At 41.9% G+C, this 17,941-nt stretch overlaps 1 protein-coding gene across 6 annotated transcripts in view; it reads right to left on the bottom strand.

Annotated features, from left to right (window-relative positions):
• Positions 1 to 223: 223 nt before the first annotated feature.
• The window catches only part of Ripor2 (RHO family interacting cell polarization regulator 2), a 203,570-nt gene continuing 185,852 nt past the window's right edge, over positions 224 to 17,941 (bottom strand). For all 6 annotated transcript variants that reach the window (XM_013151407.3, XM_005003288.4, XM_005003289.4 and 3 more), the window contains 7 exons: positions 16,631 to 16,766; positions 15,293 to 15,454; positions 13,860 to 14,018; positions 12,117 to 12,319; positions 7,927 to 8,010; positions 6,123 to 6,213; positions 224 to 2,420 (listed from right to left, as the gene is read on the bottom strand). In XM_013151407.3, coding sequence (XP_013006861.1) covers positions 2,320 to 2,420; positions 6,123 to 6,213; positions 7,927 to 8,010; positions 12,117 to 12,319; positions 13,860 to 14,018; positions 15,293 to 15,454; positions 16,631 to 16,766 — 936 coding nt within the window. In that variant the 3' untranslated portion in view covers positions 224 to 2,319. The remainder of the gene's footprint in view (positions 2,421 to 6,122; positions 6,214 to 7,926; positions 8,011 to 12,116; positions 12,320 to 13,859; positions 14,019 to 15,292; positions 15,455 to 16,630; positions 16,767 to 17,941) is intronic.

Raw genomic sequence — 17,941 nt, forward strand, 5'->3', positions numbered from 1 at the left:
TTCAGCACCCAGGAAAAAAACGTAGATGAGTTTAGTTCTGATTTAAACCACGCTTCTCTTATCTCTTTCTTTCTTCCATTCTCTGTGTAACTTAGGACATCTCAAACTTTTTCTTCATTTATAGATGAAGAGATTTTAAGATAAGAATGAACCTAAGTTGAAAAGGAGGAGTAGTGTAAATACGAACTCAAGAAAGGACATAAAGACCACATCAGACTCTGTATAGGAGTAAGTAAAAATAATTTTTATTTTGACTTACATGATTGAATGATGAATATAAATGCCACAAAACTAAAAGCATCCCCCCAACCAAACATAAAATGCAGAGGTGAATACAAAACATATGGAATTCATTACTCATGCAATATTCACAAAAATTTTTAAAATGCAAAACCAAACCAAAAACAAAAGACCTTGTAACACCTGTGACTTGACTGTCTATAAGAAGAACCATTTCAACCACGTAACATAGGCCATAGACTATACACACTAACTATAGACTGTACAATGTACCTTTAAAATGAAAGATATATGCATATATATAATATTTATAAATATACAAATATGTACACTGTAACTTCACAGTTGAAAGAACTATTTTGCCAGGAGCCTGGCAAATGATTTTCACTTTAAAATGAAACGAACCCTTTTTAAAAGTCTTGCTAAAATGGAAATATTTAAAATGACATCTGAACCACATTTTATACAAACACATCAAGAATACAACTGATATTCCACAGTTTTAAATTACACACATACACACACACTGTTTTGATACATTGGCATACCCCAGCTGTATGTTCTTCAGCGGGAGAGAAGTTCTTCAGTGAGAACCATTCTGAAAAGTCTGGTAGCCCTTGTTGAACGGACTTGCTACCGAGATACTGAGTGGGGGCAGCTTTTATCACTGCTTGGGCCAGGCATCCTACCCAGGAGTGAAGGATTTCTCTAGGGACAGTTTCCATTCCTTGGAGCATCCTTCCTCTTCCTAATCTCATGGTCATTTTTACAGAAGCAGGAACTAGCTTTTGTTGGTTTGACACAGGGTATCACAGTGTGGTCCAGATTGGCCTTGAGCTCGCCAAGATCCTCCTGCTTCAGCCTCTGGAGTGCTGGGATTACAGTTGTGCAGCACCATACCTGGCAACAGACCATATCCCACACCTCTCTATTCCTACCCCATGAGGATTCCTCCAGTGTTTAGGTTCTTTCAAAGCAGCCTCGAGAGCCTCAAAGAACTTTCTGAATTCACAGCGAATGGTTTGGATTTGTCTTAGCAGCAAATTATCTAAAGGTAATAGTATCATAAAAATGGCTGTTTTTCATTTTTAAAAAGCTTAAGATTTAAGATTTTTTTGCTTGTAAGAATATGAGTATAGTCTAATGCAACAGTTCTTAGTCATTACCTATCATTTTGCTATCACAGAAATGTAATTGGAGAATTTATTTTTTATTTTTAGTCAGTTAATTAAAAAAATCTTAGTTGTTTGAGACAGAGGCTTGCTTTGTAGTGCAGGCTGGCTTGAACCTCATGGTGAGCCTCCTGCTTTAGTCTTCTCAGTGCTGGGATTATAGTACTGCACCACCACTCCTGGCAATTAATTGATTTTGAGACAGGGTCTCCCTATAAAGTTCAGTCTGGCCTGGAACTCACTGTGTATCCCGGGATGGCTTTGAACTTTTCCTCTTGTTTTAGCCTCTCAAGTTCTGGGATTATACACATGCACCACCACGCTAGGTTGATTTGGGAATTTCAGTGTAGAAAAAACCAAACATACTAGTGGTCATTTAAAAAACTAAAATACAAAAGTTAGACTCTGACAATGGATCATTTTACCAGGTTCTGTAGGTAAACTTTTATTTGAAGTAATTCTTTTTTGTGCTCTGTATTTAAAGTAAAATTAGGTAGCTAAAGGGCCACTCAACCCTGAGAACATGACAGAGAAACTGCAAGGCATATATTTATTGAAATATCGCACAACTATTTCAAGCTTATAGAACTTCCAAAAAGTACAAAGATGGCTATTTTAAAATTCTGCATATAACAAGATGGACTTTTTTTTTTTACTGAGTACTGTCAGACATAATAACCAACGATGTAATCTACTGAATATTATTACATAGCCCTATTCTATTGGCCAAAGAGAAAGCAGAAAGGTACTGTGACACAAAATTCTGAGCACTTTTTATAACATGTCACATTTCCAGACAACCTCAACAGGATTTTTCAAGTTCGAGATGCTTTCCAGAGAAATCGCAGCACCTTCTTGATGGAAAGGGCGAGATTTAGGACAGCAGTTAGGCAGAGTTAATTCGTAATTAAAAGGCTGTGGCTACTTCAGTTCCATGACGACCTCCAACTTTAACGTAGTCTCGAGGAAATTTATCCAACTGTTCATAAGCCAATCGTCCATCTTCTCCTACATGCAGAACATTAAACGTGAACTTAAACATTTTTATTCAGCATTCAAAATAAATTGACATCAGTGGTTTGTGTCTTTTCCTTCTCTGATACTGGATTGCCATTGTAAGCCATCTGCTATGATAAGGAAAAGTCATCTCTTTTTATTAATTATATCATTGATTTTAAGGACTATGTAGAACAACCAAGAACATCTGAGCCAGTATCAGAGACCAAAAGAATGCCAAAGTAATGAAATAATGCAGAAGTCTTGTGGTGGTCTCAATTCAATGATTTTACAAACTACATTTATTCCTGGATTATATGCCTTTTTATTTCCTTGAGTGTCTCACTATTTAGTTAAGGTTGGCTTTGAACTCACTATATAGCTCAGGTGGCAATCCTTCTGCCTCAGCCTCTAGAGTGGTGGGGTTACAGTTGTGTGCTACCACACTTTGTGCCTGGATTGTATGTTAAATACAGTAGGGACTTCATCAGTGTGGCTATTCTACACATCAGTAAATTTAACTTCTAAATAACTTTTTTCTCTATAGTACATATCCTTACACTTAAATGATCATTTGTAAAAATCAAATTTAGGCTTGGAAACCTTAGCTACAAAATTATGCTTTGAGCTGAGCGTGGTAGTACATACCTGTAACCCCAAGCACTTGGGAGGCTGAGGCAGGCGGACTGCCATAAATTGGAGGGCAAACCCGGGTTAAATAGTGAGTTCAAGGCCAGCCTCGACTATGCAGTATGTCTGGTAGAAAACATCTCACTGTATGTTTACAAGGCAAAGAATAACTTTGGGTTGGGGGGTTGTTTGTTTATTTGTTTTGTTTTTTTTGAGACAAACTATGAGCTAAATAAACCTTTTTTTCCTCAACTTTGGGTGTTGGGTATTTTGTCTCAGCGATGAGAGAAAGGTAACAAACACAAATGTCTAGTGCAGAACAGGTCCTGATACAAGCTGAGCATTGACAGCTTGAAATTCCAAAGTTGAAATACTCTAAAGTCTGAGTCTTTTGAGCACTGGTGTGACTCCACATATGGGTTCCACACTTGACCTTCTGCAATGAGTTGTGGTACAAATGTAAGTGAATGAAGCAGTTGCAGAAAGTTTACTTTAAGCTTTGTGTATAAGGTATATATGAAACATAATGACTTTTATGTTTAGACCTGGGGCAGTAGGGAGTGGCTGAGCCACAGTTGAGCTGGAGATAGACCACGCATCAAGAATACAGCAAGGTCAGCCCTAAGAATATGAGCTGCCAGAGGCAGACCATGTAAACAAACTGACCTCTAGCTCGGTGGCACATTAACAGGTGTCTGGCCTTCGTGTTCCTTCCCATTAACTACAGCACAAATACATCTGAGAATGTTTTCGCTTTCAGCCCCATTGCATACTTCCTCTTCTTTTTACTGCGTCTAAATAAAGCTGCAGACTGTGCTGGACTATCACTGCTTCTCCATTAGAGAGGTCCCAGCTTTCCTTTTATCTAGCTTTTTCATAATCTCACATCGCCCCCTCTCAGGACCTCACTGTCCGCATGGGTTGCAGCATGAAACCATAATAACCATTATTATTTATGTGCAAATACTCCAAAATCTGGAAGGATCTCAAGCAGCAAATACTTTTGGTTCCAAGCATTACAAATAAGGGAACAGTCAGTTTGCATATTACCATGACACAGGCAGAGATTTAGAGGTGAAAAGAGTCTGGGTTTATGGTTCAAAGTTGCAGCTAGGATGCCGTGGTACATTGGTGGAAACTGTTCCATCCAGTACAGTGGGTATCGGCCAGATGTGACTATTCACATTTAAACAGTAAGTGCTCGAAATGAAATGAAGTCAAAGCTTTCTTTCCCCAGTGCTGGAGATCAAACCCAGCACAAGCTAAGTGCTCTACCACTGAGATCCATCTCCATTTCTGGTTACAGCTTTACAGTTCCTTAGTCACAGTAGCTCAGCCGAATTGCTCAGTAGCTGTGTGTGTTTACTAGCTGCTATAATGGCCAGTGAATTATGAACCCTCCTGTTATCACAGAGGGATCTACTGCAAGCTCTTGGTTGAAATGTTGAAATAATTCTTCACTAGTTGGTAAACAGTTGCTGCTGAGCCCTTTGAGTGCCTGTAACCACTTCCAGCCCTTTGGAACAGGGTGTCTTATCAATGAAAATATTATTTCACTGTATTAATTCACTTATTTGTGGGAAAGAAAAATGCACCAGTATTTATGAATTAGGATAAAAGAAGACCCATAACGTTGACTTGAGGAATTCTCAGCCTTCATATTAGAATCACCTGGAAGGCTTTAAAAAAAAAAACTTCCATGCAGAGGTAAAGTTCAAACCCACACAAGCAGAATCCTGGGAGTAGAAACCAGGTATGGGAGTGTGCAGGTTCCCCTGGGGTGCATTGTGCTGAGAACTGTACCCCAGGGGTGGGCTGAGCACTGTGCAGAGTAAAGGTAAATGATCGCTAATGATCGCTCTGCAACACTGATGATTGTGCAGTGATTCTTGGGGTACCAAGCACCTTTGGCTACACCTTACAAATGTTTGACTTTTTTGAAACTTTCATTAGTAATTTAGAGCATTATAGAGAAAAGGAGGTTAGACTAATAACACTCTGGGTACATTTTAGAGAATTAAATAACTTCTATACCTAAAAAAAAAAAACAACCATAAGGAATAACTTTTATCCTTTAGGCAAACATATGCTGGATAAACTTTCTGTGCAGCAAATGATATATTCAGTAACAGAACAAAGTCTTATTAAACCAAGAATTGTAAGAAAGAAGGCTAACAATGAATGGGATTTCACGGTGGTTATAAATGCCATGAGTGTCTCCTCCACATAATTAAGATACTAAAGTTAACCTGGGAGGTTTTGTCCAGCTTGCATTATGGGCTGGATTATGTCTGAAGACTTTTAGATTATTGTTTCTAGACATTAAGAATATCCGGGGATGGTAAACTTGTTTATAACAAATATTTGTATATTTTTATGCAGAGTTAGAAAGGTTTTTCCTATTCTCCAAAGTCACCCCACCAAAGATTAAAAGTATGAAACATGTTAAGCATAAAACTTTATAAAGTGAAGGGGGGGGGGGGAGGAAAAGCAAAGGGAAGTGTTACCTGGATACTGGAGAACTGAATGAAGCTTTCAGTTGTTTTTCTAGCTGCCAGGGCCCAGGAGGGCACAGGCCAGCAGGGCAATCCCAGTTTACCTGGGGCTCAGCGTGAGTTAGCCTGTGGTGCGTGGGGCAGGTAGTGCCCCCAGATGCACCCCTGGTCCCTCAACCAGTCCTGTCTCCTGGGAGTCCCAATTCCACACTGGCCATCTAACCTGGACTTTGGCTGCCTCTGCTTTGTGGTTTGACTTCCGTGTCCCTTTTTAGTTTTTTGAGATAGAGTTTCACTATGTTGTTCAGGCTAGCCTTGAACTCATGATTCTTCACCTCGGTCTCCAAAGCAATGGTGTTAGCAAACAGACTGATGAACCCAGGTGGAAAGGGTCCTGAGAGTGAGCTCTCTCACACCCAGAGAGAACAAGGGGTTTGGAGATGGACATCAGTAATTTTTCATCCTCAGCCTGCAGGTGAGTGGACAGCCCACAGAAGCAAGCGCTGCCGAAACAGGATTCGTCAAACTTTTCCCTACATTTTCCTTTGAGAATTTATCAGAAGGAACTCACAAGAAAAACAGGACTCACCGAGAGACAAGAGGGTTTCTGAGGCCACAGTTCTCATTTCTTCAGTGTCAGATTGACACAGAGTCACCAGCATTTTAATGCTCTCAGTAGCCTACAGAGGAACATAGTTTAAATAGTATTCCGGGGTTCCTGAGACTTAGCATTTCATCACTGGTAGGAACTTTAAAAATCTAACTTGGGGGTCCCAAACTGAGCTGAATGTCAAGATTGCTTTGGGAGCCTCTTATAGCACAGATTCCTCACTGCCACCCTGCAGGCCCCACCCTGGGGTTTCCTGGCCTGGACCTGGGACTTGTGCTTGCAGGAGCTCTGATGCAGCTGAATTCCTCATTCCACAGAGAACTCCAGGCCTAGAGTTCTGAAGTGATTAGTTTGCTTTTCCGGATTGGAACCCACTTTTCCTAGTTCTTTCCACTCTGTCCAATTGGCAAAACAAAATGAAACAAAAGAAACTCTAATTTAAGAATTCCTGTACGTATACAGAGACAGCCCCAATGTACTCCATAAATATATAAAATATGTCAATTAAAAATAAAATTTAAAGATTCTACTCTTCAGCTTAAGTAACTGAAATAGAGGAGAATAATAAAAGTCAATGATGGGCATTCTTCTACTTGCGTATTTTACAAACATCTATTGAGCATTCTTGGGGCCAGCCTGTTCATAAGGCCTGAGAGATGCTACAGTAAACCAGTTGTGGTCCTGGCCCAAAATGTTCACTGGAAAGGCAGCTCGCTAAGCAAGGAATTATTGTAAAGGGCAATGGGCTGAGTTGGTGCTGGGGCAGAATGGGACTGCAAAGCCACCTTGTTCAGGAGCTGGGGCTGCAAGATGGTTTAGAAAGAGGTCTCCTATTCAGTAGTGAGGATCCCATCTCTTCAGAGGAAACAGTTAAGGTGCAATCTGTACCCCCAGACCTGAGATACTCCAGGATTAAAACTGGAGCCTCTGCTTTCAACTGCACAACATCTAAATCTATAAAAATACAGAGAATCCACCGTCTTCATTTATATAAAGTCAGAGTCACACACGCCAGCCCCAACATCCACTGTGTATTGAAGCATGCCCAGATCAGCAGTCATCGCTGTGTGTGTGTTTTTTTTTTTTCCATTTGAAGATAACTTTTGACCAAGTAACAAGGAAGGCAAAGTTTCCCACAGTTGTTTTTCTTCACAGCTCATTAACTTTTTCTTTTGAGGCATTAATCCATTTCTTCATGTGCCCCTGGCCTGTAGCTCCCTGCCCTCTGTCCCGCCAACCCATCTAAGATTTTAGCCAGTTTGAAGGTGTGGCCTTCTCATTCTTTTCTCAAGGCTAATTACTCTTGTTTATTTTTAAAGATAGGTCAAACATTAAACATAGCCCATTGAAATATAAACTCTGGCTGGAAATTCTCAGCCCTCTCTTTTTCTGTTTACATTGTAGATCTTTCTCAGCTCACTAACTTGGCCCAGGAACATGATTAAGATTGGTTAGTAACCAACAAAGAGGGCTTCATGTGAGAGGATCTGGGAATTTAGTGGCAGGATGAATTGTGATATTTCTTTGCAAATTGGACTTCTCCTTGCTATTTGTTGTGCATCATAAATACTGGCGAAATGACCCTGTCATCTTTATTTGGGGGATAAGATACTTTTCTAATACTAACTCAAAAGCAAAGTGGTTCTTGTGGACTACTACAAAAACACTATTTTCTGCCATCGCTAACTTTAGTAACAGGCAACTATATGCTTAAGGGAGAAAGTAAGGAGCCCACATTGGCACACAGTGGAAGGACTTGAGAAATCCTGAGGCTAGGGCTCACCTGCAGGCTTCTCAGCGCCAGGCACGCTCCCTTCTGGAGCTCCAGGTTGGTCTCGGTTAGTGCTTTGCAGTAATACAGCAAGGCCTGAAAGAGAAGCAGGGGGACCGTGAGGTGGCTGGAATCGTGTGTCATTTAAAGTATGTGGCATTTTTACTCTTTGTGATAAGTGATAGCATATAGGGAGGCAATCTGTGCTACTTTAAGACAGAAAAAAACTCCATTAAATTCATGTTGATTATATGTATCTCTGTAATCAACTGACCCAATATTCTGTGAGGTTCTGGATTCTGGGAAGATGCCAAGTTATGAATCTTTTTTTTTTTTTTAATAATTGGTTCTTTCCCTTTTTCAGTTTTCAAAATAATGAGTTAGGTCATTAGCAAACCCTAACACAGACTGTTTTATTTTTAAAACTATTATTGTTTTTATATTGGTTGGTATTTTTGAGAAAGGCTCTTGCTATGTAGTCCATGCTGGTCTTGAATATGCTGTGTAACCATGCTGGGTTTGAATTTGGAATTCTTTCTCCTCCTATCAAGTGTACTGCCACACCTGGATATTGTTTTTAATTGACACATATCTGTATGGATTTACAAGAGGAAGCATAATATTACATGTACATAACATGTAATGATTAAGTCAGGCTAATTATCATTTCTGTCTCCTCAAACATTTATCATGTCTATGTCTTTTTAGTTACAGTATTTTGAAATGTATCAGATGTTGTTAGAGACCCTACTGTGCTGCAGAACACCAGGATCAATTAATTCCGCACTCAACTGTGTTTTGGTCCCTCTCTCCACTCGCTTTCCCTGTTCTGAATCCAGCTTTTAAGTGGCTCTCTAGATCTAGTAGATACTCTGAAATCATTTTGAGAGAAGTGCAGAGAAAAACGTGTTAGGTGCTGGAAGAAAGCTCCAGGGTAAGGCAGCGAGCTGTGAGGCCCCTCGGAGAGGGTTTCACAGAAATGTCTGAACTGGACTAGAAAGCGGGGCTGGGTTTCAGCTGGGAAACCGAGGTAGAAGAAGGCAGTGGACAGCAATAATGAAGGCGGGACAGGCAGGAAAGTCCAGTGAGAAGGCCGTGGTTCTGGTTTAAGTCACGCGAGAGGCCCTGGGTTTGATCCCCAGCACTACAGGAAAGAAGTTTTACATAAAAGAAAATGTTCTTAATTTACCAAGCCAGTTTCTTCTTAAATGGCTTATAGAGTGGGTACTTAATATTAAGTGGGCAAGAGTCACTGTAAGTTATATTTTAGTTCACTGGAAACTTTTAAAAACAATAATGACTTTTGAAGGGCATTAGAGGTGGAAGGGGAGGACTAACTTTTCATCTTAGCAGGTATACTGTGCAATTTTTGCTACTTTCCTGAGTTACTTTTATTTTACACAGTAGAACTCAAATCAGATCTGCATGCTACAATATATATATATACTGTATATAATACATATCTGCTGGACCAATAAATGCTATCATCTTGTCATTTATACCTTGGCATTTTGGAGATTTATACTTTTTTTTGAAACACTGTCATCATTTATCCCTCCCCTTCTTTCCCTCCTTCCCTTTCTTCTACTCCTCCTTACTTTGTTTTCTCTCCCCTCTCTTCCCTCCTCTCCCCTCCTCTTCTTTCCTCTCCCTTTCCCTCCCCTCTTCTTCCTTTCCCTCCTTTTAGGATAGTGGAGACTGGACCCAGGGCCTTCACAGTGAATTCCACCCCCAGCAGTGCATATCTTTCTAATATATATCTTGATTCCCCAGTGACTTTGGGCAACCACTTAACTTCCTGCGGCTTCGTCTGCTAATCTGTAAACGGTTGCAGAAATGAGAACTACTTATAGGACTTTGTGACCCTGTAATGTAGTAAGATAAGTTAAAGACAGAGCAGTTCCTGGCACAAAGTAGACCCTAATAACTATAGCTGCAATACTGTGCTTATTCTTACGTTCTTATATTACACATTCATTTACCTGTGTATCCGTGCATTTGTTCATAGGAGAAAAACACCATGTCACCACATTTATATGGAGGGCTTTTGGAGGTGCTGGAGGTTGCACAGGCTAAGCACATACACTAACACTGAGTAACCCCAGCCTTTATGTAGAATTCTTTTATGGACAAAAACCTTGGTTTGTTTTTTAAAACTTATTTAACCCCTTAGCATCTAGAATGATATTCTATGCTTGGTGAGGCCCCTTTAAATCTGATGGGGCCAGAGTATGGATGGGACAGTTCCAGTGTATCATCAGCCACTTAGTGACACACTTGCCCATGTGTAGTTCTGCAGTAGCCACTGATAGCTGGAGTTAGACACCCCATCTTCTCAGCTCTGAAAAATAACTCCATCCTTTTTTTAAAAAATGGAGACATAAAGCCAGGTACGGTGGCACATGTCTGTAATCTCAGAACTCTGGAAGGCTGAGGCAGAAGGATCACAAATTCAAGTCTGTGATCCTGGGCACCTTAGTGAGACCCTGTCTGGAAATAAAAAGAGTTTGGGATGTAGCTCAGTATGAAGACCCTGGGTTCAATACCCAATACCACCATAAATAAATAAGTAAATAAATAGGATACAGTTCCCATGACATAATGCTTGCCCTTTAGAGTGCACAGTTCAATGGCTTTTAGCATATTCACAAACCATCACCACTCTCTGAAAATATTTTCATCACCTCAAAAAGAAATCCTGTACCCATTGGTAATCCTCCCCACTGACCATCTCTCCTGCTCATGGCGATCACCCATTTGCTCTGTGTCATGGTTTGTCTGTTCTGAACATTTGACCGAAACAGACACAGAGCGTGTGGCTTTCATGCCTTTCTCTTTCAGGTTTCACTGAGGCTGCACCATGTCATTAGCCTTTTTATGGCTCACATTAGTTGATGGACATGTAGATTGTTTCTACTTTTTGACTAATAGGAATAATGCTGACACCAACATTTGCATGCAAGCTTTTGCAGAGACACATTCTGTGGACAGAATAGGTGATCTATATTTCCTTCAGCTTTAATGCGTCAGCTTTCTAGATGTCACTGGAATCTGCAGTTCAAGCACAGAGGACTCCTGTGAGGGCCCTTTTAGCATCTGCAGTCATTCTGAAGACTTACTCATCAAAATTCAGATGAGCTCAAAGCAATTAAAGGAGATCCTTTCATGTCCTTGACAAGGTCACCAATGTGCACTTGGTAAGAGCTTGTTTAGCTTGTTGTCAAGGGTGTGCTGGTGTGTTTGAGGGTTCACAAGAACATAACCCATCCTAGAGCCAGGTTGGCCCAAGAGCGTGAACTGTGTTATCTGTTCCTACAGGTTCTGTTTTTGTAGTGTAATTAACTCTTGAGGCTGTTTTATGGCCAACCATGCTCTACTCTATCAAAAGAGGAAAATTAAAGAAGTGCAAACACTGAAGTTAGCAGTGCACACACATGCCTGAGTGTGCACAGTTGCCCATGAGCAGGACTGAGGTTCTCTTGGTCTAACGAGGCACGGCACTGGATTGTGCCCTTACAAATAGCAATCATGGCACAGCCTTGTCTTTTACCTGTCTTTTATTTTTACAGCACCAACTGAAGTTAATCATGATAGACCATTAATTTTTTTAAAAAGGCTATGAAATACAACAGTATGATCTCCCTCCCTCCCTAGTACCAGGAATCAAACTCAGGTTCTTGCACTTGCCTGGCAGGTGCTGTGCCACTGAGCTATATCCTGGCCCATATAACAGTATGATCTTACTAAAAACTACTTAGGTCACCATATGTAGATAAAATGTGAAGGAACAGATAATGAGTTATGAACAGTTTTCTCTGGAAGATGAACTTATGGGGCACTTGACTATATTTCTATTGCTTTAATCATTTCATAGAAAACATTTTTATTTGTGGTGTTAGGGATCAAAACCAGAGGTTTCTATTACTGGCTGAATCCCCAGCCCTTGTTATTTTTTATTATTTTAAACAACTCTTACAAACATACAGTATTTATTTTTTTGTTATTGTTATTATTATTATTATTGTGTTTTTGAGACAAGGCCTCACTATGTAGATCAGGATGGCCTTGAACTCATTTGTAGCCCAGGCTGGTCCAAGAAACATTATTGATAAGGAGAAGAAAGTTACTTTGAAAGAGAATGGAAGTTAAACTGCTAACATAGAATGAAGTTCTGGCTTGATGGCCATGATTCAGTGTCCTACCTTTTCCCTGAAATGCTCGTTTTTGGAGGCTGCTGTCAGGAACAGCCCCACAGCCTCACTGACTTCACTGCTGTCCCTGGCCAGCAGCAGAGCCAGGGTCCTGAGGACCTCCTGCTGGGCCGGGAGATTGCTAGGAGAGAGGTCACTCAGGGTCTGCAGCAGCTTCTCGTCTTTCAGTGTCTGCAGAGTCTGAACCACGGAAACTAGAAGGTATGACACAGGCACATGCATCAAAAATAGTATTTTACATATATTTTATGACATAAGACACAAATATTTATAAAAAAATTAGCCTATGATAAAGGTGGTGGTTCAAATTACATCAAACACATCAAATTAAAAACAAGACAAAATACTCTAAAGAATATGCACAAGTTTGAAGTCTAAAACCCATCTACATGCAACTGAAAAAAAATGACATTTTATAAGTGGGAAGATAAGAGATCTGAGTCTTTTCCTTTATGTTTCTCTGTTTTCTGAATTTTCTTTCTTTCTTTCTTTCTTTTTCTTTTTTTTTTTTTTTTGTCTTTTTCCTTTTTATCGGTACCAGGGATTGAACTCACGACTGCCTGCTTGTAAGGCAGGCACTTATGCCGCTGAGCTAAATCCCCAGCCCCATGTTTTCTGAATTTTCCATATTGACTTTTCCTGTCATAATGAAAGAAAAATAACTTAAGGTGAAAGGTTTGTTCACCTGTCCTTCCCCATTGCTTTTGGTAAATGAAGTCTTCCCAGAGACCATGGAATGTAAGAGGTGTCAAGCATATACCCAGATTAACCCACATTTGCTCACAAAACTGATTTAGACTGCAACAAGTTTAGTGTCAAGAAATGAGAGCAGCACAAAACGAGATCCTCAGCTGGGGATCTCTGTCTCCTGCCTGGGAAGTCTCTTCCTGCTCTTCTACTCAGCCTGCTGTCTGCCACGCAGGGTGACACAGACTGTGTCCCACACTTTCCTCTTCGGTGGAGTGGCTTAATGTCAGCAGGCTCAATGTTCTAGAATGAAAAGGGCGGAGCCTGGGTCTACTCCAGACATGCTGCCACCGCCTGGTGCTCTGCCAAACTCTCCTGGTAACAGGAACACTCCTCATCCCTCCGTCTCTCTGACCCGCACAGTCAGGGCTCAGAGGGTTTACAGAGCACAAACCTGGGAGCCAGAAACCAGACCTTTGTTGCCTGGCTCCACCCCCAGGAGGCTGGCATTCCATATGAATGCTGCACCACTAATATTTGCAGTGCAACAGGAAATGGGTACAAGGTCATTGTGGTCTCAGCCTTACCTGGTTCCTTCTCTCCTTTCCCTGGATGTGCAGCCTGGACTGATTGTTCTACCTTTTATTACTTTCCCTTCCCTGTGTCACCCCTGCCTTTTAAAGCCCATTACCTCTGAAAACTCCATCAAAAAGACAATATAAAATACTATTACCTGTGGATTTTATCCCACAAGTGGCAAGTACATTACCAAAGGAAAAAAAAAAAAAAAACCAAAGTAAACTCTGTATCATTACCAGCTTCCAGTTAATAGTATGCCTCTGCTGGATAACTGATGGGCTTAGCAACCCTGGGACTTTATCAGTTAAAGATCCAGAAGGCATTTAAAAGGCAAATCTCAGCTCAGCTGTGGACTTATGGGAGTGGTGGTGGGGGGAGCAACCATCACTAAAAGTCATTGATTAAACAGATCAGATACAACTCCAAAGAAAGCCAGCACTGCAGTATGGTAAAAAGAACCTGCCCCACCTTGCCTGGCCAGCTGGCTCAGGTAGCTCTCCAGGTCACTCACACCATGGCTCGTAAAGTAACTGTGATACTGGAAAACGGTGACGACTTCTGAGGATAGGTTGGAGGAGAGCAGAGGCTCAGTCTGGTCCAGAATCTGAGATACCAGGGTTCGAAACACTACAAAAGAAGAGTACAAAGCAGAAATATAGCCAGTCAGTCATTCCCTCCATCCATTTCTACAAGATAGAGCAGAGCACGTGATATGAGTTCATCTTCAGGGGACAGCCAGATGACTTCACTGTGCACACACAACTGCCCACTGCCGTTGATGTAAAGAGCTAGAAAATCCTCAGTGCTCCAATGGGTTTTCTTCTATCCCTTCCTGTCTATAGCTACCTACCCACCCCTACCATGCAGAGCTAAACCCCTGACTTCTGTCCAGTTCTTCTTGAACTTTATATAAGTTGAATTACACTTTTTTTGTATCTGGTTCTCTTTACCCAACAAAGTATCTATGCAATTCATTAAAATGGTTGCTTGCAGCAGCAACATACTCTTTTTAAAAATGTGATATAATCCCCTATAGTATGGTTATACTATGATGTATCTATTCTCTTATCGTGGGTATTGAAGATTTTTCAGTTTTTGAATAAAGCTAGGACCCTTCTTTTTTTGTCTTTTTCCTTTTTATCGATACCAGGGATCGAACTCACGACTGCCTGCTTGCAAGGCAGGCGCTTATGCTGCTGAGCTAAATCCCCAGCCCTCTAGGACCCTTCTTATACATGTACTTCTCTGAGAATATAATCACTCATTTCTCCTCATTTATTTAAGAGTAAAACTGCAGGACTACAGGGTTTAGTGGAAACTTCCTGTTTTTCCAAAATGATTATACCATTTGACAAGCCCATATTGACATTTTAATGAAAAGAAGTATACAGTTGAATCCAACTGTAGACCAAAACACTGAAAAAAGTTGCATCTCTGCTGAACACATAAGACTTTTTAGTCATGTCAATATTTCCTAAGCAATGCAATGTAACAGCTATTTACACAGCATTTATACTGTATCAGGTGCTACAAATAGTCCAGAGTACATGAGGGGATGTGTGCAGTTTACATACAAATACCACACCACTTTGTATAAAGAACAGGAGCACCTGCACGTTGGTCATCTATAAAACAACCTGGAACCGACCTGCCACAGATACAAAGGGACAACTGTCCATAGCAATACAGATATGTACCACTTCTAAGAAGTCACTGTTGATATCTGATTAAGACGTACATAGTTTTACTTTCTTATCTCTGAGTACATGATTTTCTCCTTGGAAAGCACACCTTTCTATTTCAGGCTGGCCTCTGTGCGCCCTGGATCCCCAGGCTGTAGAGGATGCAGTGTGAGAGCTGCACCAAAGGATGGGAATTCTCTGCCCTCGGTTGTCCCATACCTGGCTCTGCTAGTCCTGGGTATTCTTTGTTGAGGACTCTGGCGAAGCTGGCCTCCAGCTGCCTGATCACCCTGTCCGCTGAGCTGTGGTAGACACCAGATGGGCTGCAGCACTTGGTCCAGAAGGACAGCAGAGACAGCTTTTTGTGGAATTCTGGAATGGCTGGAAAAGAGGAGTGGCCCCCATGCATGACATGTGTTATAGACAAAGCTGGTGCACTGGTGGGGGCAGGGTGAGAGATTTCAGAACCTTCATAAGTCTGGCTTTCAACTGGACATACTACAAGATTGCCTGTGATTGGCAGACTGTCAGAGACCAAAGAAGTTACGGAGAGGAACTTATCCTGGGGGAAGGGGGATGAAGAAAATGCAGCAGAAAAAAAGTTGCTTGCCTTCAGGGACACAAAAATATGACATCTCCACCAGGGAAGATGCCCAAGCATCTCATCTTCTGTAACCCTAAATGCATAAGGTGTACAATCAGAGATGCAACGGTTGGGAGCCTTTCCTGAGGAGGGCAGAGTTTCACCATGGTGGCTAGAGATTCTCTTCTCAGGTGGACATGAGAGAGTAGCATAGGGCCAGGTGATGTCTGGTCACCATAACTTTCCTAGGTCCTTGTGATTGAGGAGGGCCCAGGAGGGGAGAGGAGAAGATACTGGTCAGCTGCAGGCTCAGTGCCTGCCTCTTTTCATGCCTCTCTTCCAACGTCACCTGCTCCAAGTGGGAATAGATGCAATAGGCAGAAACCCACTGGGAGGACCTTGGGAAGTTTTGGGCTTCATCAGAGATTACGAGGAGATCCTATTTCTATTTACGCTCTAAAAAAAAAGAGCAGAAAATCATGGAACCAGACCACACAAATGCAAAGGCATCTTCCCTATATCAAGTTCTGCCTCTGAAACATTGCGAACCAGGGACTGTCCTGGATGCCTTGAATCCACATGGTTTCCACTGTCCCTCCCCAGCAGGGGTGGGAAGCATGGTCCACCTGACAATCAGCTGCCATGGGAGCATCAGAACAATCCTGATTCTCTGCCCCCAGGGAACCTCACTGGGAGAAAACAACTGTGAAACAGTCTGTCGGTGGATGGTGTCTCTGCTTATACACTACTGACTGTTTTTCAAGAATGGGGACCCCATAGAAAACCTGTGCATTTCTGGTTTGATGCAGAAGGCTGACGTGTGGCATTAACAAACCCAAAGTGTGAAGACTTTATCTTACTCCACAGCCCAAGCATGCTCTTTTGCCTCCCTGTCAAAGAGCAGTGAGCAGGCACAGGCAGGAGAGAGGGCTGGTGTTTCCTCACCCATGCGGTGGGTGACTGGCGGGGCTTACCTTCCACGACCGAGCTGATGTTCCCTATGTTCTCATCGCTGACAGCCGCGAGTTTTTCCATCACTTGGGTCTGCCGGGAGAGCTTCTCTAAGAGATTTCTTGCCACAAAAGGGGTTTTGCTGGAGAAGACGATTTGCTGGTAAAACAAACAAAAACACTGCTTCGATGATGCTGTGGTCAACAAAAATAGTGTTACCGCCCCTGCCTCCTTCCTGGGCCTGGCAGCAGTGATGTATCATGGACTCAGCGGTGCCAGTGTGCCAGCCCACTGCTCCCCGTGAGCCAGGAACAACATCGGAGGGATGAGAACAGTGTCTGGCGCCTTTCTTTGTGCTTCATGCCTGTGAAACTGGAATGCTGTTGGCAGGAGCACTGGAAGTCGTGGTAGAGCAGCTTTGCCTTTTACCTACTGTAAAATCTAAGCCTCTCCTTTGAAACTTGGAGGACGTGCTTAGGCTGTATCTTGGGGCATATGGAGAAAAATATTTGTTGTACAAGCTTACTGACTTTTCATAACGTGGTTTTACATTTTTGTTTTCAAGCTGGAAGTTGAGAGAAGGTTGTATGATAATCATACCTGAATCAGAGCTATCTTGTTATTATAGAGTGCTTCTTACATATCAGGTGTGGTCTGAGCCTCATAACTGTTATGAGCTCATGTTATTTCTCCAATAACCTATTGAAGTGGGTAGTATTGATATCCCAATTTTACTGATGAGGAAACTGAGGCACAGAGAGGATGGGCAACCCACCCAAGGTCACATTAAGTAGTAAGTGGTTGCACTGTATGTGGGTCACAAGAATAAGGAAGCCAGAAAGAGGAAAGGACATAAACACTTGGATGATCGATGATTCTGCTTGTTATGGATTAAAAACTGGTGGTCAACTTAGCAGAATTAAATCACCATAGTGCTGAGCATACATGTTTCATCTGAGGAAAACTGCCAGCATAAATGGAGATGTGGAGAGGGAGAAGGAGGCATTAAGGCATTATGGGTCCTCCTACGTGTTGCTGTTTGAGCCGTTGGTTCTCCGGAGAAGCTCTGGTTCTTACATTGAGCATTGCTTCCTGGCTTTGGAGAGGAAGATGTGCCATTTAATCTCCAGGATGAACTCACCATGCTGGCTTTCTGGCATGTACTCCATTGTGCTTATCATTGGAGAGCTCGGGGCCTCCATATCACTGAGGATGGCTGTGGTGCTTTTGAGAACAGCCCTGGTCTTTGTTTTGAGCATGACTTCTTGGCTCCAGCATATAAAACTCAACCTATCAGCACAGCTCCTTCACCCTGCTGGCATGGACTTTCTAGC

The sequence above is a fragment of the Cavia porcellus genome, unplaced genomic scaffold (assembly GCF_034190915.1).
Source record: "Cavia porcellus strain 051 isolate PalLab524CR breed Dunkin Hartley unplaced genomic scaffold, mCavPor4.1 scaffold_13, whole genome shotgun sequence".
Taxonomy (NCBI): Eukaryota; Metazoa; Chordata; class Mammalia; order Rodentia; family Caviidae; genus Cavia; species Cavia porcellus.